General features: G+C 44.9%; 1 protein-coding gene across 3 annotated transcripts; it reads right to left on the bottom strand.

The window, feature by feature from the left end:
- Positions 1-1,705: 1,705 nt before the first annotated feature.
- CFAP73 (cilia and flagella associated protein 73) lies at positions 1,706-24,626 on the bottom strand. Of its 3 annotated transcripts, XM_033957108.1 has the most exons (8): positions 24,509-24,626; positions 21,660-21,765; positions 19,758-19,862; positions 13,228-13,428; positions 8,167-8,388; positions 6,040-6,198; positions 4,916-4,996; positions 1,706-2,363 (listed from the first exon to the last, which is right to left on the bottom strand). In XM_033957108.1, the coding sequence occupies exons 1-8, from the start codon at positions 24,562-24,564 to the stop codon at positions 2,307-2,309; spliced, it is 987 nt and encodes a 328-aa protein (XP_033812999.1). In that variant the 5' UTR covers positions 24,565-24,626; the 3' UTR covers positions 1,706-2,306. The 3 variants fall into 3 exon arrangements, with proteins under 3 accessions (XP_033812999.1, XP_033813001.1, XP_033813000.1); XM_033957110.1 differs by lacking the exon at positions 13,228-13,428; XM_033957109.1 differs by lacking the exon at positions 1,706-2,363 and having other exon boundaries at positions 4,914-5,039; positions 24,509-24,564.
- Between the last annotated feature and the right edge of the window lie 229 nt (positions 24,627-24,855).

Below are 24,855 nucleotides of genomic sequence, written 5' to 3'. Positions count from 1 at the left end.
CACTGTACGGCACCTCCTCCAACCCCTTAACCCCATAACTGCACAAGCCTCAAACACTTATAATTTTAAAGTGTTTGAGGCTTGTGCAGATGAGGACAGAGCTTATAGGAATGGGGCAGAGACAGAAAAAGAACTGGCCGGGATTGGAAAATGAGTTCCTGTGTCTTCTCTACACCCATCCCTTCAGTCCCTCCTCTTTTCTGCTCCATATCAGCAAGAAGGGCACAGCAGCCTTGTCAAGGTAAGTGCAGAATTTAGGAATTCTGTTGTATTACACCTTTCTTTTCCTGCGCTCAGGCCCTGGCTTATAAAAGAATGACACGGGGACAAATGTTTCCCCGCGGTAACTCATTTTCCCATCCCATGTTTTCCTGTCCCTGCCCCATTCCTGCAAGCTCTGTCCTCATTTGCACAAGCCTCAAACATTTCTATTGATAAGAGAGAACAGATACAAGAAAAAAACAACTAATTCACAAGTGTACAACACAAACATACACTTCTCCCTCCTTATTCGCGGGGGTTAGGTGCAGAGCTGGCCCGCAAATAGGGAAAATTGTGAATAATTTTTAGGGACGGCTCTGATCCACCCCCGCCTCCCTCCTGCATCCCCTACCTAACCTGGTGGTCTAGCAGTGACGTGGGGCAGGATCGATCTTTCTATGCTCCTGCCCCATGCAGAGCCGTCATCAAAATGGCTGCTGTGAGTTCCCGTTGAGTCTCGAGACTACAATGGGAACTCACGGCAGCCATTTTGATGATGGGGCTGGAGCGTAGCAAGTTTGATTCTGCCCTGCCTCGCTGCTAGATCATCAGGTAAGGCCTGGGGAGGTTCGGACTGCCTGCAAAAAATCGTGAATAATCAAATTTGTGAGTAGTGAAACCACAAATCTGGAGGGAGAGTTGTAAGACACAAAAGATCCAAAGTCTCCATCATCAAATTTTCAACACAATTTCTCCAATAACTTCAACATTTGCCTCAAAACACTTTAAAATCATAAGTGTTCGAGGCTTATGCGGTTAAGGCAGAGCTTCAGCACCTCTTCAGGGCATGTGCGACCAAGAAAGGATTGGAGAGGTGGAAGATCGGAACCAGAGGTAGGAAAATGACACCTCCCTCCACTCATCCCAGATTTTTTTTCCCTTCATCCTTTCTCTTCTCCACCTCCCATTGCTGAATTTCACTTGATCCTAATCTCAGATCGTCCTTATCCAGTTATCTCTCTCCCCCTCTCAAATTATACATACAGAAGCAAAGTTGAAAAAAACAACATTTTTATTATGCAAAATCAATTATACATTTGCTCTGTGAAAAATGCAAATGTGTCGTAGCAGAGCTCCAGAATTGATTCTTAAATAGTGTATTATAATGTTTGTTTTAACCTGTCTGGAATAAACCTGTAATTAGTGTTACCACGTCATTCCTTCGCTGTCAGGGGCTCTGGTTCTATCATCTAACGCTTTATTAGAGGAGGAGGATGTGCCTCACCTGGAGTGGGAGAAATTCAGCTGCAGATATGCATGTGAGGGTGGTATAAGAGCAAGGACTAAAAATCCACCTCCCCAAAAAAAACCCATTATTCATATTTTCCCTCTCCCTTACTATATTCACTTTCTCCTTCCTCTATTTCTTTAGCTTTCCTCTGTATGCTAGACCTTGAAATCCCTTTTCCTGTGCCAAAACAAAGAATTATGCAGAGGTCCAAGCAAAGTTGGAAAATGTGTTTTATAATGTAATCTCTACAATTACTGTAGAAAAATGTTCATTTATGAATCATCACAATATCACTACAGGTCTCTCCCACCCCTGTGCTGCCAAAAGAAATCGGGACGCTTTAGATCCAGGTGGCTGCGTACGCTATACAGAACAGGCACAAAGGCACTACTTGAAAACATTTAAAAAAAATAAAATTCTGCTCTGCTCATTAACTGTGCTCCAGGAAGGCCGAAGGGCACAGCGAGTAGCAGTAGCTAATGACTGACAGAGCTTGGGGAGGGGGAGAGCAGCTAACACGAGAAGAGCTCCCAACAAAACACGAGGTGTGGGTGGCAGTGATGACTCGGGCTCCAGCCTTCGAGGGCCTGGGGAAGTGTGACTCGTTTGCCGATTGTCACAGTAGCCAAACAGGGGAGCATAAGGCGAGAGAGGGAGTGTTAGAGGCAGGTGCGTTGGATGCAGACTTCATGTTACTGCAGTGAAGCGGTGGGTAAAGAAGAGCGGTACCTAGTGGCTAGGCTCACACGGCAGAGATTGGTACTGTGGCGAGGAACTGGCGTTCTTAGACGGGGAGAGAAAGCTAGCCGCAGTTTCATGGCCGCGGGCATCCGTCTGTCTTGGACAGGAGGGCTGCTGGCACAGGCTCAACCTGCAGAGAAATGGGAACACTGACAGTTAATTCTACAGCATAGCTGTGCTCGATATAGGAAGAGATTATAGCATACCTGGGTACAAGTGTCCATCTGCACTTGCACGGGCCACTAAGCTGCTGTTACCGTTACGGTCCTATTAACTCTCCTCTTCCCCCCCTCTTAAATTCAATCAATTTGTACCTCGCTTAATCTATTGTAAACCGCATAGAACTTAACGGGATTGCGGTATATAAACTGTTATTATTATTATAATTGGGCATAACTGAACACTTCTCCCTCCGTATTTGTGGTTTAGATTATTCCTCCGCCCAAATTACATCAGCTTGCGTAGAGAAATTGCTGATTCCCAGCACTTTCTTCACCGTATTTTGCCTCTCCTTCAGGAACAGGCCAGGTCTCCCACCATGTTATTTGCGGTTTCACCATATTCACGATGGTTTTGAATAGAAAACAGCGAATAACGTATGAAAAAGTTATTGGCGTTTTTTCTGTATTTGCGGTTCGGTTAATCCCCTATCACAGCAAATACGGAGGGAGATAAACCGTGTGTATTACTAAACTAGGCTCCTTTAACTAAGGTGCGCTAGCGTTAGCACGCGCTACGCGCCAAAAACTAACGCCAGCTCAATGGAGGCGTTAGTATCTAATGTGCGTGGCATTGCAGCGTGCACTAAGCCCGCTAGCGCAGCTTAGTAAAAGGAGCCCTAAACCTTAAGCTTATATACCGCATCTTCTCTAGAAGGATAGAGCTCGGCACGGTTTACAAGAGTTTTGAAGAGAGGAAAATATAAGAATTAGTGATTATATAGAGAGCAGCGGAATTTACATTTTTGAAAATAGCCACAATTTCAAACGTTTTCGAAATAATTGGAAAGAGCCCAAGTTACGCATCTGGATAGGAAAGTTATGCCAAAGCTCAGTAATTTAAAAGTAGAGATTTCCCTAATTTTCCAATATAGCCTTTTAACGAGGGGAAAGATAATTTAAGCTTTTGGATAGATCTGGTAATATCAGGTCTCACAGAGTTCCAGGATAGAGGCATTAAGGGGGAAGAGTGCCATGCATGATCTTAAATGTTAGGCAGGCACATTTAAAGTAAACCCTAGAGATTACTGGGAGTCCGTGAAGTTTTAACAAAAGCGGGGAAACATGATCATATTTGCTTTTTGCAAAGATCAGGATCAGTTAAAGTCTTTTCTTGGTTAGACTTAGACCGAATTACAATAATCCAACCTCAAAAGAATGATTGATTGTACAAGGACAGCAAAATGTTGTTGGTTGCATGCACCCTCCTATACATCGTGTAGTTACAGTATAGTGAATAGGTATACAGTACCTTTGGAAATGCTACCATTCTGAACATCTGTTAACCACCTTTAGGAAGAGGCATATTCATTGTGTCTATCTTGATAACCTGACCTGCCTGTGGACCTTGAGGACTAGAATTGAGCAGCCCTGCTCCAGCCCCTCCCTTTCTCTGTATCTTACCACCGAGCTTTGCACTAGCCTATGAACTGGTGATGCTCTGGTCCAAGTATCCCACTGTGTGGGGCAGGGGTGTCAAAGTCTCTCCTCTAAGGCTGCAATCCAGTTGGGTTTTCAGGATTTCCCCAATGAATATGCATGAGATCTATTTGCATGCAATGATTTCATTGTATGCTAATAGATCTCATGCATATTCATTGGGGAAATCATGAAAACCCAACTGGATTGTGGCCCTCGAGGAGGGACTTTGACCCCCCTGGTGTAGGGTTACCATATGAATCCAGAAAAAGGAGGACGGATTGAGACATCCAGGTCTGTCTTCTGAAAGCAATGGAAGTAAGGAGGACAGCTAGAGCCAGCTGGGCTTCTGTTCAAGCCAATGGATGTAAAACCATGATGTCTCGGTCCGTCCTCCTTTTTCTGAAGCCATATGGTAAACCTACCACTGCCTAGATAATATGACCACCATTAACCTACTGCAGGGGTTCTCAACTTTAGTCCTGAAAGAGGTGTTTCCTATGCCATGTAGTATCTTGGAGCATCCTAAGCCTAGTTGGATGCTATAATCACAGGAATACGGGTCTGAGACAATGTCTTGCAGCCAATATAAAGTTTGAACAAATTGAGATTTCCCCTTCAGTACGACTGGGACAGAACCCAGACATTTGCATTAAACTGGTTTAAATGGCTCTGAAGGCACTGTTGATAAAGCAATGGTTCTTCCTTTCGGTCCTCTACATCAGGGGTGTCCAACCTTTGGCTTCCCCGGGCCGCATTGGCTGAAAAAATTTTTAAGGGGCCGCGCAAACGCTGCAGCAAGACAGAGGGAGCCAGCAAGACGGTAAACACCTGGGAGCAGCAGAGGAAAACACTGCATCGCCCTCGACCGGGGCCGCCCAAAATACTTCACAGGGCCGCAGGTTGGACACCCCTCATGCAAGTCTGGTCTCCAGTTTGTCTACTATGTGCAGATTCGCTCGACGCTTGTGTGCATGCACCTTGTATTTTAACCTGGAAATGCCACACAAGCAACCAGTGCGGTTAAGTGACATGTGAGACTCACCTTGTAGGGATGGTTAGCTGTGGGATAGTTCTTCTCAAGCTCAGTAAGGATAGCAGATAAATCTATCAGACAGTCATGGATCTTTAAAAAAAAAGAAAGCTTTTTCCAGATCAGCCGTAAATCACTGAAAAAAAGAGTAGGGTCGGTTGCAGTGGGCATCAAAAGGAAATGGTACAATGCCAAAGTAGTGGGTTTTGTAAGGGATGTTATAGAACCAGGGGGGGGGGTGTCAGAAGGGTTCTTTGTTCCCAGCAGGATTCATTGCAAGGAACAGTGTGAGATTACTGGAGGAAGCCAGGCTCCTATGTAGCTGCTGTTCCATAAAGATACATAGACTAGAGAATGACACTGTGACAAAATTCATCACCGTTCCCGGCCCCATCCCCGCGGATAACTGTGGGAAACCATCTTCATGTCATTCTTTAAGGAAAGAGGGAAGAATCAGAGTATGAATGGCCACAACCACTGACCCACAAGCTTTGCTTAGAAGAATGCTGGTGTAGAAGGACGGAGGTTGAAACAAACACTACAGAATCATAGTCTCTGGTATCCAGAGCAGATATTGTGATGTCATAATGCCTCACTCCACCAGTGCCTAAGAGCCAATCACAATCACAATCACATCAGTGATGTCACAATGGCTTCATTATCCTTAGCTCACATAAGAATCAGAGTATGAATGGCCACAACCACTGACCCGCAAGCTTTGCTTTGAAGAATGCTGGTGTAGAAGGACCGAGGTTGAAATAGACACTAGAAAATGACATGGGATTATTTCCCACGGTTATCATAGAAACATAGAAGATGACGGCAGAAAAGGGCTACAGCCCATCAAGTCTGCCCACTCTGCTTACCCACCCCTTGTCTATGCCCTAATGACCCAATTTTCTTATCTTGACCCTCGTAGGAATCCCACGGGGATGGGAACGGTGATGAATTTTGTCACCCTGTCATTCTCTAACATAGACGCCTATATGTCACGGACTGCAAGAGCACTGAGCTAAACCAGGTATCTTGTTATACAATAACCTTTGTGGGCTAGAGGGTCCTTAGGTTTGACCCAGTTTCTTTTTAAAACAGCAGTGACTGGTGAAGTGGTGAAATAGAAAAGCCAACACACCGACCTGGTCAAGTTGGCCTAGTGGATCGTTGAGTGGGATATCTGGCTGCTGTCGCATCTGTTTTGTGAGAATCTGGAAGATGTTGAACGTTGCCATCTTAATTTGTCCTAGGAGGAGGATCTTCTTGACTGCTGTGTTCAGGATATGAGCCCACTTTGCCTCCTGAAGCCAACAAGTCAAAGAGGGCCAAGTAAATTTATTTATTTAAAAATTGACATGCCGCATAAAACTGTTTCAGTCTTCCAGCAGAATCAGCCCTATCGGCCCAACCCTGCAAGCCCATCTCCTGAAGTTCAGGTTCTCAATGTGGTCATGGGCCTAAGTGTGAAGTCAGTTTTCATCAAAGCAGAATTTTCTTTCTGCCCTACTAGAAAATTGAGTTCTATGGAACATGAAGACAGACATGGCAGTGTGCTAGTGGGGGTGCCAGCCTTTCTTATCCCCACCACCTCCATATCCAACGTTGTGCGAATTTAGACATAATTTAGAACCCATCTTTAGCCATGTGGTATCAAAAAACTTCTAATCCCCTGTTGAGTAGCTCCAACATTATGGTGTGGTCCAGCCCCTATACCACTCACTGTAGGATAGTTTGGGGGAGGCAACACCCCTGAATACTGTAGGCAGGGGCATTCAAGTGTTAACCTCCCTACTGCTATTGCCGCTACATCTTGACTCTTTTCCTTCAATCTCCTCTCCTATGGTCCAACATAACCTACATCTCAAAGCTTCCTCCCTGCCGCAGCTACTTCAGCCAGCCAGACATCGCTTTCATTGCTGTCAACAGTGCTAACACACTTCAGAGCCTTTAAACATGGCTGTTCAGGGTCCTGCCCCAATGGAAGTGTACGTTAGAGGGCCTAGAACCCCAGCTGAGTCTTGAAGAACACCGGGCTATAAGCCTCCATGGCTCACCTTATTTCTCTTCGTACTGTCACTTTTGCTTCCTTGGCCTTGCTAGAGAAAGGAGCTAGGACAGGGGTAGGCAATTCCGGTCCTCGAGAGCCGGAGCCAGGTCAGGTTTTCAGGATATCCACAATAAATATGCATGAGATAGATTTGCATCTCAAGGAGGCAGTGCATGCAAATCCATCTCGGACATATTCATTGTGGATATCCTGAAAACCTGACCTGGCTCCGGCTCTCGAGGACCGAATTGCCTATCCCCTGAGCTAGGGAAAGGATGGAGCTTTGAAGAAGTTGAGAGATGGAGGTAGGGGGAGGATAGAAAGATGGAGATGCTAGATGGAGGGAGGGGATATAAGAAAGTAAGAGACTGCACCAAGATTGCATGCTAGGAGAGAAGAGAAAAGGAAGTGCTTGAAGGGGTGAAGTGATGAGGAGAGAGAGTGTTCCAATAAAGTTGAAAGAGAGTGAGTGCCCTTAAGGATGGAGGGGGAAGATTGTATCAGGAGAAGAAAAAGGGCATCGGGGAAGGGGGAAAGGTGAGAGAGAAGTAGGAGAAAGATGAAGATAGGGAGATGAGGAGAAGGAAGAAGTGATAAGTGAGGGAAAACGTAATGGGGGATATGGAGCAATGGCAGAGTCACAGAGGGGCCTGGGCCCCCCATGTCAGGTTCTGTACCTCCAACACTGGCAACCAGTATATGGCAGGCAGGTATGCTCAAACCCTGCCAGCAGGAAGTTGGCAGGATACTCTGAGCATGTGCAGAAGTGCTGGCCTAAGGCCAGAGCAGCCTGCCAACGTTTGCTCTCAGGCAGGTCAGGCTGGGCTCCAGCAGGGACATTTTTTGGTTGGCGGGACATGAGCATCCCTCCCAGCAAAAGTATGATGGAGTGGGTACTGAGAGGAAATGCTTGCCGCCACCCTCCTAGTCGACCCTCAGGCCCCTAACAAATCAACTTCTGGTATGCCTCTGATAAGGGGTGAGAGAGGGAAGCAAAGAGGGAGGGCTAGAGGAAGATGAAGAAATTATGGAGAGGTGAGGAAAGAACAAGGGGCGCGTGTGAGAGAAAGAGAGGAGGGATCGGAATCGAGAGGAAATGTAGGAAAAACAAAATATTACAGGACTGGAACCATCTGAGCTCTCTGGTCCTTACACCATGTCCCTCTTCCCATCCCCCTAAAAGGCAGGTAAATAATCCCACAAGCGTGGACCCTGCACTTACCAGCTGTAATGTGGTGCTCTGTGCTTTTTCCAGCTTGATCTTCAGCCCTGCTAGCTTGTTGTTCAGCTGCAGGATCGCATTCTGCATCTCCTCGGTGTACTGGTGTAGCTGGGCCCGTTCCTGCTCCATGGTCTCTTGACTGTCACTCTCGCGTTTCACCAGCTTGGCCTGGGTAGCTAACAGCGTATTAAACCTGTTGACCATCTCTGAGATTTCTTGAAACTGAAGCCAACATGGGAAGATTACAGACTACTCCAGTATTACTCCGACTCCAGCATATCTATGATGTGGTTCTACTGCAGAAGATGGTTCTAAGGTTTATACTATGATTCAGAGAACCTTTGAGATTTCTAATATCCCCAGTCTTTCTTTTTCACTCCCATTATTCTGTTCATAATAGAGCCACTGGTGGGACCAGAGTGGGCCTAACATTAGGCAGTTGTCTAGGGCAACAACTTTGAGGGGGAGCATCCTGCCCCCTCAGCTTCATCTCAACCAGACTCAAACTCTCTTCGATGCATAATAAACACTTTGGCCCTCTTTTACTAAGCTGTGGTATAAGTTTCTACCGTGGCCTGGGGCACTAAGGCCCAAATTCTGTAACTGGCGCCTAATGACAGGCACCTGTTTTGGAGGCGCCCATCTAAATTGATTAACAAGCTCAATTAAGCTTTTTAATCAGCACTAATTGAAACTTAGGCGCCTAGGAAGATAAAGCGATTCTGCAATAAGGCGCCTTTAAAAATGTAGGCGGCCTTCAAAAAATTAGGTGCTAGGCACGTTAGGCATGGGCGTGGCTACATGTTAGGCGCCTTGTTGCAGAATCGCTGCTCTTAAGCGCTCACATAGGTGCCTAAATTTTAGTGGTGCCCAGCGCTGGCCTATTTATTGGGCGCCTCCAAAATAGGTGCCGCTCAGCGTGATTCATTAAACAGCACCCAATTTTGCTTGAATTGAGCTGAACAGTGCCTACTTCGGCGCATAGCTTTTGGGGGCTTCTTATAGAATTTGCCCTTAAATGTTCTGACGCGCCAATGCTCATAGAATTATATGAGCGTCAGAGCTGCATCGGAGCATTTAGAACTCTGGGCTGTGGTATAAACCTCTACTGAAGCTTAGTAAAAGAGGGGGTGGGTTTATTAGAAGCAAGAAGCTGGAGAAAAAATCAGAGGGCCTGCTAGATGAGCAAAGGGTAAAAGGGGCACTCGGGGAAGACAAGGCTATAGCGGACAGACTAAATTAATTCTTTGCTTCGGTCTTCATTGACGAAGATGTGGGGGAGATATATGTATGAGAAATGGTATTCAATGCTGATGCGTCAGAGAAACTGAAACAAATCTCTGTAAACCTGGAAGATGTAATGGGGCAATTTGACAAACTATACAGTAGGAAATCACCTGGATGGAATGGTATACATCCCAGAGTACTGACAAAGTAACTTGAAAAGCTATTGTTACATAAGAACATAAGCAATGCCTCTGCTGGGTCAGACCTGAGGTCCATCTTGCCCAGCAGTCCGCTCACGCGGCGACCCAACAGGTCCAGGACCTGAGCAGTAATCATTTCTATAGTGCTACTAGACATACACAATGCAGTATACATTATATGTCGGTACTTTCTTTGTCCCTAGTGGGCTCACAATCTAAATTTTTGACCTGGGGCAATGGAGGATTAAGTGACTTGCCCAAGGTCACAAAGAACTGCAGTGAGAATCAAACTCAGTTTGAAAAGAAAGAAAATATTTGACCATTTGAGTCCACAGAAGGGTAAAAGTCTAAAACCAAAAAGACTGTGGAATTCAATATCGCTGATGCAGGCTTTTATTAAAATGAAAAAAAAATAAAATTCTCAATTGTAAAAAAACACTGAAGTACTTCAACAGTTATGATTGATAGACCTTTGCTCTGTCCCAGTAGGGCAATTCTTATGTTCTTATATTCTTACTAGTCTTTAAGCCCGTTACATTAACGGGTGCTAGAATACTGTTCACCCTCTATGTTGCCCCTTCCATTCACTGCCCTCTCTTCTCTTTCCATCTCTCTCTCTCTCTGTCCCATATGGCCTCTCTCCATCTCCTCCTTCCTTTTGCCTTGGTCTGGCATACCTTCCTCCTTCCCTCCAAGCCATTCTCTCCCCCTCTGCTCCTTTTCCTCATTTAACTACTTCATTGGTCAGCAGCAGCATTCACAATTCATTGCTGTTGCTGGCTTCAGGTCTTTCTCTCTGGCCGGTCCTGTCTTCATGAAAACAGGAAGTAGGCAGGACCGGCCAGAGAGGAAGGCCTGAAGCCAGCAACAGCAGCGAATTGTAAACGCTGCTGCTGCCTGAAGCACCCGAGGCAGACGCTTCTCTCCCCTCCCAGCCCAACCCCCGCTGACTCTGCGACCCTCCTAGCAAGACTTTAATATCAAACCTCCCTCCAGCGTTGGCAGTCGCTGCTTCGGCTTTCTTCTGCTGTTGAGGCTCTCTGTTGCGTCATTGATGACGTAATCAGTGACGCGGCAAAGGGACTCAACGGCAGGAGAAAGGCCGAAGCAGCCTGTTTAACGTGCAGCGAGTGCCAACGCTGGAGGGATGTTTGTACCGGTGCAGAAGCGATATGTCTCTCCCCCTCCAGTACCTGTGCAGCATTTTGCTGCAGCGCATCCTCCCATGGGGGGGGTATGCACAGTGGGAGTGGGTGAGAGCGGCGATCTCCAGTTGGGGGGGAGGGGGGTGAGAGCGGCGATCTCCAGTTGGGGGGGAGGGGGGGAGAGCGGCGATCTCCAGTTGGGGGGGAGGGGTTTGCACAGCGGCTTAGAACTTAAAAAATAACTTCGGCCACAACATTACCTTGGGATCTGCTGAACTTAAAAATTAATTCTTTGTGAGCATTAGTTTGGGTTCCGCGAGTGTGTAGAACCCTGGTGTCTGAACGGGTCCTGTTTGGTCTGCCACTGCCTGGAGGAATTGAAGAGTGTATAGGGTGGAAGCGGGAGGCGGCGGCTTGCGCCGCCGGCCCCGAGGAGCTCGAAGCCGGTGCCGGACATGGGGCCCCCAGGAGCTCAAGGCCGGCGGCGGGCATGGCTGGCGTGGCATGGTGGAGGAGGAACAGAGTGCGGTGACGTAAAACCCGCGCATGCGCAATCGTGTTTCCGCGACGGGATCAGGGAACACGATTTTTTTAGTGCGCATGCGCGTCCTACCATTTTATTATATTAGATTGTCTATTATCATGTTACCTAATTGATCAATCTGCTTTCAATATATTAAGGCCAAATGGGATCGGCACATGGGATCTATTCACAGGGCAAAGGTAGGGGAGGGACATTAGGGTGGGCAGACTAGATGGGCCGTGGTCCTTATCTGCCTTCTATTTCTATGTTTCTAACTCACCCTTTACGTTTTTCTGGGTTTTTAAAAATATTTTCTGTTGTAAAGGGCTGCTCTAAATTGAAATATATGGAAATGGTGTTGGCTTTTCAGGCTGTTAGTTGGGAGAGAAAACTAGGCCCTATAATACAAGCATCTGTATCTTATGATCAATATAAGAAAATGTTAAAAACTTACTTATTTAATCAATTTGGGGGGGAATAACGTAACGCATGTTTCCATTGTTACCGTATTTTGTAATTTTCTGTGAATGCAATGGCCCCCCCTTTTATCAAACAAACTCTAAGGCACAGGCTTCATAAAAATCATATGTATAATATTCAACAACACATAATTACTGTAGTCCAATGTGAAGTATTCAGACCCACAACCTTAGTGCTTCAATACTGTGAATCAAGCAGAGGTTGCCACCAGGACCATCATAGCACTCCTACGGTCCCACAACCATCCTCCATAGGAATTCTACGAGCATCGGTGCTTTTACTGCAGTGGCCCATGATTTAAAAAAATAAACCAACTAATGCGGCTTGATAGAAAGGGACTTATCTTAACCGCACAGAACTGTGAGGTGTTATGTTATGTCATGCTATGTTACTTGTGACATGGGTTGGCCGCTGTTAACCCTTTCAGGACCATAAGGATCGTAGGCCAATTTTTGTGGTTTTGACGACATTTTTATGGTAAAAAGGGCTTGCAGATGCCAAAAAATTGATTTTTTTTTGTGAAATATCATTATTTTTATTTAAAAAATCACACTTCTGGCTTATGGACAGTGTGGCAAGTGAATCTTCTCGTCAATCTGGCAACGACGCTAATGAATGAATGTCGGAACCAGTTTGTTTACATAAAGGCAGTATCATATGGAATCCGTACATATCAAATTTAGAACTGTAGACTATCCCAATCAAAATTTATAGGATTTTAAAGTTATGGGACAAATATGTCCCTTGGTCCTGAAAGGGTTAAGCAGGATACTGGCCTAGAGGTGCCCACTACGGCAATGTTTATGTTCTTATGATATCCCAACAAGAGAGAGACAGAAAAAGGCAAGGGAGATGTCAGAAACAACCAAAATGTCGCAACTAGGATTCAAGTTTCGGCATCTACGATGCCTTCCCCAGGGGACACTAAAAACATAAACCACGATTAAGCATATATATCAAATCAAAAATGCATATAAAAAGAGGCAATGTTTAATAAAAGTACACAAATATAAAATATGATAAAAGTATATAAATATAAAATACGATAAAATCAAAGCAATACAGCATATCCTGTTTAACAGAAGCCAACCCATGTCACAGTTTTATGTTTATCATTTTGCTTTTATCGTATTTTATATTTATATGCTTTTATTATCGTATTTTAGATTTATTATATTTTAGATTTGTATGCTTTTATTAAACATTGCCTCTTTTTATATGCATTTTTGATTTGATATATATGCTTAATCATGGTTTATGTTTTTAGTGTCCCCTGGGGAAGGCATCGTAGATGCCGAAACTTGGATCCTAGTTGCGACATTTTGGTTGTTTCTGACATCTCCCTTGCCTTTTTCTGTCTCTCTCTTGTTCTCTCACAAGGCAAGCACTCTCTCTTTGTTTTTGCTCTTATGACATCCCAACCAGCCCAACATGCAGACACCCCCACCCCACCCCCTGCGATATCCCAGCCAGATCTACCGTTCACCTCCTCGGATTTCTCCAGCACTTTTTGCAGGTACTTTTGAAAGATGACATATTTCTCCACGCTCTTGCCTAGCTTCTCTCTCCTCAGTGTCAGCAGATTAATCTCTTCCTGGAGGCGCACCACTTCTTTCTCCTTCTGTGCAGTTATCAGTCGCTCTGCATCCGCCTTCTTTTCAGCCCGGCTTCGCTTGGAGTCATTCTCCTAACAGAGGAGCCAAGCCAAAAAAAAATCCCCAAAACAGGATTACGAGCTCCATCTATCTCTACGACATTTGGGACAGGGGCCTGCTAGACTCCACAATCTCTCATGTCTAGTCTTTTATTAACCGCCCGCCCCCCTCCCTTTAAAAGACCGTAGCACGGTTTTTAGCGCCAGACACAGCGGTAACAGCTCCGAATCTCATAGGAATTCTATGAGCATTGGAACTGTTACCGCCGCGGCCAGTGCTAAAAACCATGCTGTGGTTTTGTAAAGGGGGAAGGGGGGGTTAAGTAATAATCAAAATGAAAATCTTTTTCTCCACAATTAAATTCATAAAACAGGAGGAAAAATACCTCTGAAATAGAGAATGACACGGGGAAAAATTATGTCCCCATCACCGCCCCGTCCCCGGACCACCATCCTTTTCACCGCCCCATCCCCGTCTCTGCCGTCCCCTTCACCGCCCCGTCGTCTCTTTCACCGCCCCGGCCCCATCCCCGTCTTCAGCGTCTTCTCCTCTCCATCCCCCCACCCCCAGCACCCTTCACGCGGTCCAGCACTGTCCTAGTATTCAACTAATTCTAAGCATCATCAGTACAATAGAACATTTCTCTACAAATTATATACTTACTAAACTATTTAGGCCATTAATTTTCCTATGAACTGTTTTCCTACCTTCTTCAACTCTATGTTTATAACCTAACTAATTTATTTTTCTCAAGTACTTTAGCAAGAATGTGAGCCTTTGGGACAGTCAGGGAACTCTAAGTACTCTCTCTTCATCTTAATTAATCTTACTTATTGCATTTCTTCTGTTTCAACTGTAAACCGCTTAGAACTTCACGGTACAGCGGTATATAAGAAATAAAATTATTATTATTATTATTTCCCTCCCTCCCTTCTTTTCCCTTACCTTTTCTTGTTAAAACGCGCGTTTTCTATAAGGCTAGGAGCTGTATTACAGCCGGAGCCTTGAAGTCGGGTCGGGTTGCCGGCTAGAAAAGTCTCCTCCGATGCAACCGGAAACAGGAAGTTGCGTCAGGAGACTTTTTCCAGTGTGCAACGCGACTTGACTTCAAGGCTCCGGCTGTAATACAGCTCCTAGCCTTATAGAAAATGCGCGTTTTAACAAGAAAAGGTAAGGGAAAAGAAGGGAGGGAGGGAGATGCATGGTTGGCCGGCCGGCGGGAGAGAGTGGGCTGCCGCTCGTTCACCGCACGTTCCAGATGGTTCACCGCCCCGTGCTACCATTCACCGCCCCACAGGGCGGTGAATTGCCTTGTCCCCGAACTTGCGGTGACCATTTTTTTTGGTCACCGTTTTGGCGGGTTACCCGCAGCTAAACGCGGCTAGCTGTGGGTAACCGCCACCGTGTCATTCTCTACTCTGAAACCTTTAAGTCAGACTCAAACAATGTCGTGTTATTCACTGGTTCTGCTTTTCATTCGTTGATTTTTTTTTAAACCCTCCAAATCTTTTTATTTTTGTTAGTGATTGAAAGTGGAAATTTGTGATTATGTTTTAAATTATAAATATTAAAAAAAACTCCCCTCCCCCCTTTTTTTTTCTAAGCTGCGGTAGAAGTTTCTACCGCGTCCCGGCACGCTAAATGCTCCTATGGTGCGCTGACACTCATAGCCTCAAGAATTCAGTTCAAATTTTTTTGTATTTGTTATAAATCAGTTTCGGGTTTGTTACCAGGTTATCTTGTGTCTCATTTTTCTTTGAGTCACGCCAAAAAGACCACACGTAGAGTGCACTTGTTTTCATATCCCTCCATAAAATCCTGTCGTTATAAGAAGTTCCTTGAGAGAACCCTCTCATTTCAAGCCACTAAATTGAATGTATGGCTTGGAAAAATGATGTTCGAGGTCTCTTCCTATCTTGATTTTAGAAAATTGTTAAAGACTCAACGCTTTGATAGGCTGGTATCTTTTTTTTTTTATATATATAATTCTTTATTCATTTTTTCATCTTTCAACAAGTGTACAATACACATGTCAACAATTAATAAATCACTTGAAAATCTTATCAGCAATGTCTTTATATAAATAATAATCCCTCCTCCCCCTTTCCCTCCCTCCCTGATATTAATTTCCAAATAACTCTTAATGGTATCTTAATGCATTCTGCTTCAGTTTTTCAATCAAGTTCCTTAGATTCAACTTGATGTATTTGATCTGTTCTATGTATTACTTCTTTCCCTGCCATGCCGGTATTTTCTGCATTATATTGTAAATGCTTTCTGTCTTTATCTGTTTTTAAGTCCATTATTCTAATTTGTATTTTATCTGTATCCCATGTATTAGCTCACCTTGTTGTGAACCGCCTAGAACTTTTTCGGTATGGCGGTATAAAAGAATAAAATTATTATTATTATTGTAAGGCTTCTTCATGCTGTTAGAGCTGCGTTTCGTGGTAGGCATCTATAGCTCTTTGTACAGCGCAGTCTCCTTGTAATAGTGCAGGAGCTGCTATCTGGATTCCTGCCAGGTACTTATGACCACGATTAGAAAAGGATACTGGGCTAGATGGGACCACTGGTATGACCCAGTAGGGCTGTTCTTATATTCTTATGTGATCCAATTATAGGACAGTCAAGCCATTGTGACATTACTTATGAGGTTGGCTCTTATTGGTGGAATGAGACATTATGACATCACAGTCTCAGTTCTGGAATGTTGCTGCTATTTGGATTTCTGTTAGGTACTTGGGACTTAGATTGGCCACTATGGAAGCAGTTAACTGGACTAGATGGGCCATTGGTCTGATCCAGTTTGGCTAGTCTTATGTAAATAGGAGAATATTTGGACCAACATGATTTGTTAATGAACACTCAGTCTAGCTTTAGAAGTGGTTTTAGTCCCGAGACAACTCCGGGCTCTTTAATTTCCAAATTAGATGCCTATTGAGTAAAGGACATCAAGCTGTCCTTTTACAATTTGACTTGTCAGCTTTTGATCTGGAATCGAGAGTGAAATACTCACATGGATTAAAAACTGGCTGGAGCATAGGAAACAGAGAGTGAGGGTAAATGGACAATACTCGGACTGGAAGAGCGTCGCCAGTGGGGTGCCACAGGGCTCTGTGCTTGGACCCGTGCTCTTTAACATCTTTATAAACGATCTGGACATTGGTACGACGAGCGAGGTGATTAAATTTGCGGATGATACGAAGTTATTCAGAGTAGTGAAGACGCAGGGGGATTGCGAAGATCTGCAACGTGATATAATCAGGCTCAAGGAATGGGCATCGACATGGCAGATGAGGTTCAACGTGGACAAGTGTAAAGTGATGCATGTCAGTAACAAAAATCTCATGCACGAATACAGGATGTCCGGGGTGGTATTTGGAGAGACCTCCCAGGAAAAGGGCTTGGGAGTTCTGATCGACAAGTCGATGAAGCCGTCCACACAATGTGCAGTGGCGGCGAAAAGGGCGAACAGAATGCTAGGAATGATAAGGTTATCATGCCGCTGTACCGGGCCATGGTGCGTCCTCACCTGGAGTACTGCGTCCAGCACTGGTCGCCGTACATGAAGAAGGACACGGTACTACTCAAAAGGGTCCAGAGAAGAGAGACTAAGATGGTTAAGGGGTTGGAGGAGCTGCCGTACAGCGAAAGATTAAAGAAACTGGGCCTCTTCTCCCTTGAACAGAGGAGATTGAGAGGGGACATGATTGAAACATTCAATGTACTGAAGGGGATAGGACTCGGTATATAAAGACAGGTTGTTCACCCTCTCCAAGGTAATAATAATAATTAATAATTTTATTTCTTATATACCGCTATACCCTAAGTTCGAAGCGGTTTACAGCGAAAGTCGTGTCTGGAGAGAGTACAGTATTAACAGTAGGATACAGGATAATACAAAATGAGTAGGTATTGGGGGTGTTTACAATGGTACAAGATGTTGACAAGAGAACAGTTACAGGGTGTTGACGATGTCATACAGGATACTACAAAGAGGGCCGGTACAGGGGTGTTACAATAGGTACAAGATCGAAACAAGGGAGCAGTTACCGGATGTTTACAATAAGGTACAGGATCCGATACAATACCGTACAAAATGATACAATGAACAGTTATGAGAGATCAATGCTGTTTACAGTTAGATATCTACAATGTGCGTGAGAGAGGTATAGCATAAGTATTGGGGGAAGGGAAAGGGGAGGGGAGGACTTTCTGGGAGAATTATAACTGGTGGGGGGGGGAGAGATTGGTAGGGAGATAGGTAGGGAGAACGAGAGGGCACTTTCTAAAATTGAAAGGGGATAGATTCCGTACAAAAAGTTCTTCTTCACCCAGAGAGTGGTAGAAAACTGGAACACTCTTCCAGAGTCTGTCATAGGGGAAAACACCCTCCAGGGATTCAAATAAGGGAAAACACCCTCCAGGGATTCAAGACAAAGTTTCTGCTTAACAAGGACATACGCAGGTAGGGCTAGTCTCAGTTAGGGCACTGGGTTTTGACCTAAGGGCCACCGCGTGAGCGGACTGCTGGGCATGATAGACCACCGGTCTGACCCAGTAGCGGCACTTCTTATGTTCTTATGAGTGACATGGACATCACCATAAGTGTGGTCTTGATTTGCAAGATTTTCCAGGTGTCAAATTTATAGGGTGAAAATGGGATCTATAACTTCAAACATCTGGAAAATGCAGTGCTCCCCCCTTTTCCCTATCTTTCTTAACTTTTTGGTGTCTGTACTAGGTCACTTTTTTTTTTTTTTTAGCATTCTAGAATTAGGCTATATTCCTGCACTTCAGAAATCTGGGCTATTCATTATGGATTAAAACTTAGCACTGATAAAACTAAGAGTTTGTGGCTCCGACTGCTGTCCATTGAATTGGGCTAACATAGGCTTCTAATCCAAAATATGGAAGTAGTGCTTCAATCTTCATTAAAGATCTTAGGAATTAGATTAGATCTCCCCCCCCCCCCCCACTTGACAATGATGTTACAAACTGAATCACAATTTTGTTTTAAATGATATACTATAGGATTCTTCAAAGTCAAGCACCAGCGTATCTGACCCTGCTGCTTGTATTTCCGTCTTCTGAAAAGCCTTTGTGCTCAAAAGATTATTTGACTCTTTAATATCATCAATGAAACAAGTGAAATTTAAGAGACTTCATGATGGTGGTTTTTGCATATCAGGCTGTGCGATGTTGGAACACACTTCCTTTGAGGATCAGATCTCAGTTATGTTATTTAGTTTAGGAAATGATTGAAAGCTGCTTTTTTTTTTTTTTTCAGAAATGTGTGCCGTCATTCTAGTTAGTTGTAATATACCGTGTTTCCCTTCAAAATAAGCCCTAGTTGAAGCACTGGATTCGCCGGTAGCAGCGCTTCCCCCCCGCCGCGCAGCCGAACCTCCGCTGACCCTTCCATCTTTCCCTCCCATCCGAACCCCACCGACCACGAGACCAACATACCTTCTTCCAAACGGCAGCGTCGGCAGCAATCTAAACAGGCTGCTTCGTGAGTTTGCGGCCTTCTCACGCCGAGGCATTCTTCTGCCACATCACTGATGGATGTCATCGGCAGCAGAAGGCCTCAAACTCATAAAGCAGCCTGTTTAGATTGCTGCCGATGCTGCCATTTGGAAGAAGGTATGTCGGTCGGTGGTCGGCAGGGTTTAAATGGGAGGAAGAGATGGAAGAGTCATTGGGGGTTCGGCTGCACAGCGGAGGGGATAGGAGGGAAGGAGAGAAAGATGCTGCACGGGAGGGATGGGAGGAATAGAAGCTGTGCAAAGGTTCTGCTGCACGGGGAGGGAGGGATGGGATAGAAAGATGATGCAGAGGGAAGGCACAAGGGAATGGGTGAGGGGGAGGAAGGAAAGAAGAATTGGGGTGGAGGAGAGGAAGGGAAAGATGATCATTGTACATGAAAAAAATAAGACCTACCCCGAAAATAAGGCCTTGTGCGTTTTTTGGGCCCAAACACGGTAGTTGTGTAAGCAATGCTATCTCCATTGGGCTGTGCTTCGCTAGAAATTACTAGTTATCCTTATACTGAGTTTGGTTTGTAGCGGAATATAAGGTTCAATTGTAATAATTGTATAAACCAAATAGGCATCTCTACCTATGCCAAACCCTTCCCCCACCACCTGTCACGAGAACTGAAGTCCATAGGATCCCATACTTAGGGTCCAGTTGGGAGCATGTGAGATTCTTGAACTTCTCTTCCCATAAATCCACCCCATTTTAGCTACTCACCAAAGGGCCTCTGTCTTGCCCGCCCCCCCTTCCGCCGTGAGCATTACAAACAAAATTAAAAAGAGACACAAACCACAATAGCATTCATTACAAATATCCTTACTCTCAGAAACTTGTCAAATTTGAAGATTGAATCTTTCAGCTCCTCCTCCTTTCTTTCTAGTTCCTCCCGCCGTTGCTGAAGGCTCTCCATCTTCATCTGGAACTCCTGCAGGGGACAAGGACACCATGTGGACACTTATAGCTAAAATCCCCAGGGATGGATTAACCAACCCCACTCTGGCCCCAAGCCTCCCACATCAGTCAGACATTTACCATTCTGGCTGGGAGACCTACAGTAGCAATTCTGCGCACCCCTCTTTGGACCTGTAGTGTGTGCTCAGTTTGTCTGTGCATTCACCCCTGCCCTGCACCCACCAACAACTGCAACCTTAGCATACAAAGAGATCCTCCACTCTGTAGCCCCCTCACACCCCAACATGGCGGCATGGCCTGGAAAAGAGCCGGAAAAAAAGACCATCTTAGTTCTCCCATACAATATTTATAATTTATTTAAAACATTTATATACTGTATAAGGCCTTTATGGTTTACATAAAAACATACATAATATTGGACATTACATACATGTTCAATAAAGGGAAGAACACTTTGCTCTTCAAAAACCATCTCATACAAATAAAAAAAAAATCTATTGCATTAAAGTATAGAACAGGGGTGCCCAAAAGGTCGATTGTGATCGACCAGTAGATCGCAAAGGCAACGCGAGTCGATCACCTTCACATTCTACCTGCTTCCCGACACCATAAACAGGATACAGAAGCGCTGGGCCCACCAGCCTCCCCCCTCCCCCCCCCCCCCGACATCAATTCTGATATCAGAGAGGAAGTTCCAGGCCAGCCAATTGCTGCCTGGCTGGCTCGGAATTTCCTCTCTGTCAGAATTGACGTCGGGGAGGAGGGGAAGGCTGGTCAGACCGGCGCTTCTGTGTCCTGTTTATGGTGTTGGGAAGCAGGGAGAGCTCAGAACTTGGCAACGGTGGCTTGGGGGCCTGTTCCCCCGATGGCAACAGCAGCTTGAGGGAGGGCAGGGAGAAAGAAAGAAAAAGAAAGAAAGGGGGCAGGCAGGGAGACAGAAAGAAAGAAAGGGGGGACAGGGAGACAGAAAGAAAGAGGGCATGGAGAGAGAAAGACAGAAAGAAAGAAGGGGACAGGGAGAAAGAAAGAAAGGGGAGAGGGGCAGGGAGAGAGAAAGAAAAAGTTGGGAGAGGAAATGAGGTCTGGAGGAGAGGAAGCATACAGGAGGCTGAAAGAAGGGAAGAAATATTGGATGCACAGTCAAAAGAAGAAAGTGCAACCAGAGACTCATGAAATCAACGCACAACAAAGGTAGGAAAAATGATTTTATTTTCAATTTAGTGATCAAAATTTTGTCCGTTTTGTCCGTGTCCGTTTTGAGAATTTATATCTGCTGTCTATATTTTGCACTATGGCCCCCTTTTACTAAACCGCAATAGCGGTTTTTAGCGCAGGGAGCCTATGAATGTCGAGAGCAGTGTGGGGCATTCAGCGTAGCTCCCTGCGCTAAAAAACGCTATCATGGTTAAGTAAAAAGGGAGGGGTTATATTTGTCTATTTTTGTATAGTTATTACTGAGGTGACATTGCATAAAGTCATCTGCCTTGACCTCTTTGAAAAAAACCTGGAATATAAATGATAATTAACATTTTCTCTGCATATATTGTGTTTTTCAAAATTTTATTGTTGGTAGATCATTTTGACTTGGTCATTTTAAAAGAGCTCGCCAGCCCAAAAAGTGTGGGCACCCCTGCAATAGAAGCTCATCTGTTCACCCTGGGCATAGCTCTTCAGTAGGGGTTTATAATAGTCTTCTGAAGCTGATTCTTTGGTAAACCCTCTATAATAACATTGTAATTCAGCCTCTTCCCTCAGCTGAGCACTCGGAGCAGTTGTGCACAATCCCCCTTAGGAATCAATCATCTGATACCTCTTTCTGTGCTCGTAATGCATGCTCTATCTCTGCCATCTCTCTCCTCTTCTCTAGTAAGCGTGTGGCTGGGGTCAGGTACTCATCTTCCCTTTCAGGCATTTTCCTACAAGTAAAAAAACATGTTAGGAGAGGACTCGGCAAGACCCAAGGAGAGAAGTTTGTGTGGAGGAACAGCATGAACCCCTTAGAGCAGTGCGTCCCAAACCTGTCCTGGGAGAGCCCCTAGCCAATTGGGTTTTCAGGATATCCGCAATGAATATTCATGAGCGAGATTTGCATGCTCTTCCTCCACTGCATGCAAATATCACTCAAGAATATTCTTTGTGGATATCCTGAAAGAATGACAACCAGCGGTTCCTCTAGACAGGTGATGGAGAGGAAAACGGTCATGGAATTCAAAAAAGCCTGGGATAAACAGAGGATCTCTAATTAGAAAATGAAGAGTGTAAATTAAAGAGCTAAGGCCGGTAATGGACAGACTTGCACAGTCTGTGTCCGATATGTGATGGTTTGGTGTAGGATTGGGCTGGGGGGCATCAATGGGAACTCCACTACTTGGAACATGAGGATGTTACTGGCTAGACTTTATGGTAGATATCTTGCAAACAATGAGATGGTTGGATAGAGTGGGGGGGGAGTGATGTATAGGCCGCCCCATTATATTGGCCGTTTTAAAACGCTTAGTTAACATGGGGCGGCTTATCTAAGAGTTTTAAAACCTAAATCGGCATTTCCTGCGGCCTATACATGGGGAAATACAGTATGTATCGAGTTAGAATAAAAACTTGTACTGTAATTATGGCAAGTCGTAACTTGTAAACTTTATGTATGATTAACCTGTAACCCGTTCTGAGCTCTAGAAAGCAAAAGTAAGAGCTTGGGATTTGTAGTGTCCAAACCTGCCCACTGCAACTCCCATAATGCACGATGGGGTGGTCAGAAATACAGGACTGCCTAAACTTATGATAACTCTACCCGAGACCCCTTCGTGACCATGCCTTGCTCTGCTGGCTGATGAAATGGCTGGGTCTCAGGCCGCTTTCCTTTCTTCCTTCGGACAACCGACAACCACCCTGAGTGACTATGAGGCTCATTTTCAAAGCACTTACAAAGTTCCACAGGTTGCTAAGTAACGTTGCAAGTCTAAGTGCTTTGGAAATCGGCCTCTGCTCTGATACTGACTTGACTAGATTATTGTAACACTAGTCTTTAAGCCCGTTACATTAATGGGTGCTAGACGAGATGTGTGTGTCTGTCTTTCTTTCTCTCTCTCTCTCCTTGGCCGCTGTCTGTCTTTCTTTCTCTCTCTCTCTCTCTCCTTGGCCGCTGTCTGTCTTTCTTTCTCTCTCTCTCTTTCTTCGGCAGTCCACCACCACCCCTCGCCTGCTCCGCCTATCCAGCAGTAGCCCTTCTCCCTTCCTTTTACCTCCCCCATGTCCAGCAGCACCCCTTCACTGCTCCTCCTGTCCAGCAGCAGCCCTTCTCCCTTCGTTTAACCTCCCCCCTGTCCAGCAGCACCTCTTACCCGCTCCCCCTGTCCAGCAGTAGGCCTTCTCCTTTCCCTGCTCCCCCTGTCCAGCATCCGCTAGCCCAGGCAGCTTCGGGGCTTTTGCTAGGCTGGCCCACCTCACATTATCGAACTGGGCCGGTCTAGTCAATGCCCTGCAGCTGATGTTTGCTGGACTGGAGGTGAGAAGAGGCGTCCTGGCAGCAAATCGCTGCACATGCCGCAAGCTGTCTCACACGCTTGAAATATAATTTGGCACGGAGGCACACATCACGCTGTCAGGGAACATGGAGTTGTAAGTGCGTATGCACGTTTAGGGTTTTATTATAGAGGATTAGAACATTATGAAATGCAATTTTTATATTCTGTCTATATTTTGGACATCTTTGTCTGTTTTAATATTATGTATGTTCTCATGTACACTGCTTAGATTTTAAGCGGTTTATAAATTTTTTAAAATAAATAAATACTGCGAAGTGCTCCCTTCCTGAGATCTACAGTTTTTCCTGTTTCCTCAGGCTCCAAACCCATCCCGGAGCTCTCTCTGATTATATACTATACCTAGTTTTATTGATCTCTAGGTGTGATCTGGTTCCTCAATGAGATGCTTTACTTCTTATTTGAGCATCATTGTTGGAGAATTCTTGCACTGGGCCAATTAAAAGTGTTACACTCTTAATAAAAATCTAGATCCGGTAATAAATAGAAATAAAAGAAACAAAAAAGAAAAACCGAAATGATGCATTTTTATTGGACCCCCAGGTACAATTTTTGATTAGCTTTGAAGGCAATACCTCCTGAAATATTTATCATTTGCTCATTTCTGATCTGAATATATAAGTGAAACATAATAATAATAATAATAAGTTTATATACTTGCAAGGCCATAAAATTCTATGTGGTTTACAATAGTTAAAAAAAACCAATAAAAGAAGTTGAATGGAACTAAAAAAGTAAGAAGCCAATAATTAGAGACACTAAAATGATCAAAATAGTGCATCATAAAATTTTTACGAATTAGCTGCCCAAATACTTTAAAAACCAGATATGTTTTTCGATATCTCCTGAATTCCCCATAAGCAAAAGCAATTGTTCTAAATCCTGACCCCATAACGCTGCTTGATAGGAAAAAAATATTTTGATGATGTTTTTTAAGTTTCCATCCTCTAACAGGCGGAAAACTAAATTCAGGTGCGAGTTTCTCTCGTGCCTGTTGGTTGCAAAAGAGCAAAAATTGGGAGCTGAAGCAAGCAAAGCCATTAATACAGACACAATTTTGCATTCTTTCTGCCTAAAGCAATACCTCGAGTTAATCGATTGCAGAGGCAGAGCTACTTACACGAACAGCTTGCCTTCCAACGCGGTCCTGAAATAATCTTCCAAGCTGAACGCCATTGCGCCTAAACCCGGCTCGGACGGGCTCTCGGGGCAGCTGCAGGTTTGCACGCGCTCCGCCCCCGTCGTCAGGGAGACCGCTGGGCCCGCGTTCTGTTGCCATGGGGACGCTCACCGCGCACGTGCTGGCGGCAATGGGAAGAGGCCGCTCGTGCGGGTGCTTGAGCAAACTCCAGGGCTGTGTCCAGGAAGGGGTCGCTTGGGAAAATGGGTTTCTAGGGTGGGATGCAAAGGAGCCACTGGAGCTGCCCTGCTCAGCTTTATTCTCTGTTGCTAACCCCAGGGGAAGAA

This window comes from Geotrypetes seraphini, chromosome 8 (genome assembly GCF_902459505.1).
Source record: "Geotrypetes seraphini chromosome 8, aGeoSer1.1, whole genome shotgun sequence".
Taxonomy (NCBI): domain Eukaryota; kingdom Metazoa; phylum Chordata; class Amphibia; order Gymnophiona; family Dermophiidae; genus Geotrypetes; species Geotrypetes seraphini.
Note: the sequence above shows the minus strand (reverse complement) of the source record. Positions and strands in the feature narration are given on the sequence as shown.

Coding starts and splice junctions, on each gene's coding strand:
- CFAP73 (XM_033957108.1), bottom strand. CDS start 24,564: ATGGCGTTCAGCTTGGAAGATTATTTCAGGACCGCGTTGGAAGGCAAG. Junction 13,429..19,757: donor AATTTGACAAGTTTCTGAGA/GTAAGGATATTT, acceptor CTCCTCTGTTAG/GAGAATGACTCCAAGCGAAG. Junction 6,199..8,166: donor AGAGCACCACATTACAGCTG/GTAAGTGCAGGG, acceptor TGTTGGCTTCAG/GAGGCAAAGTGGGCTCATAT.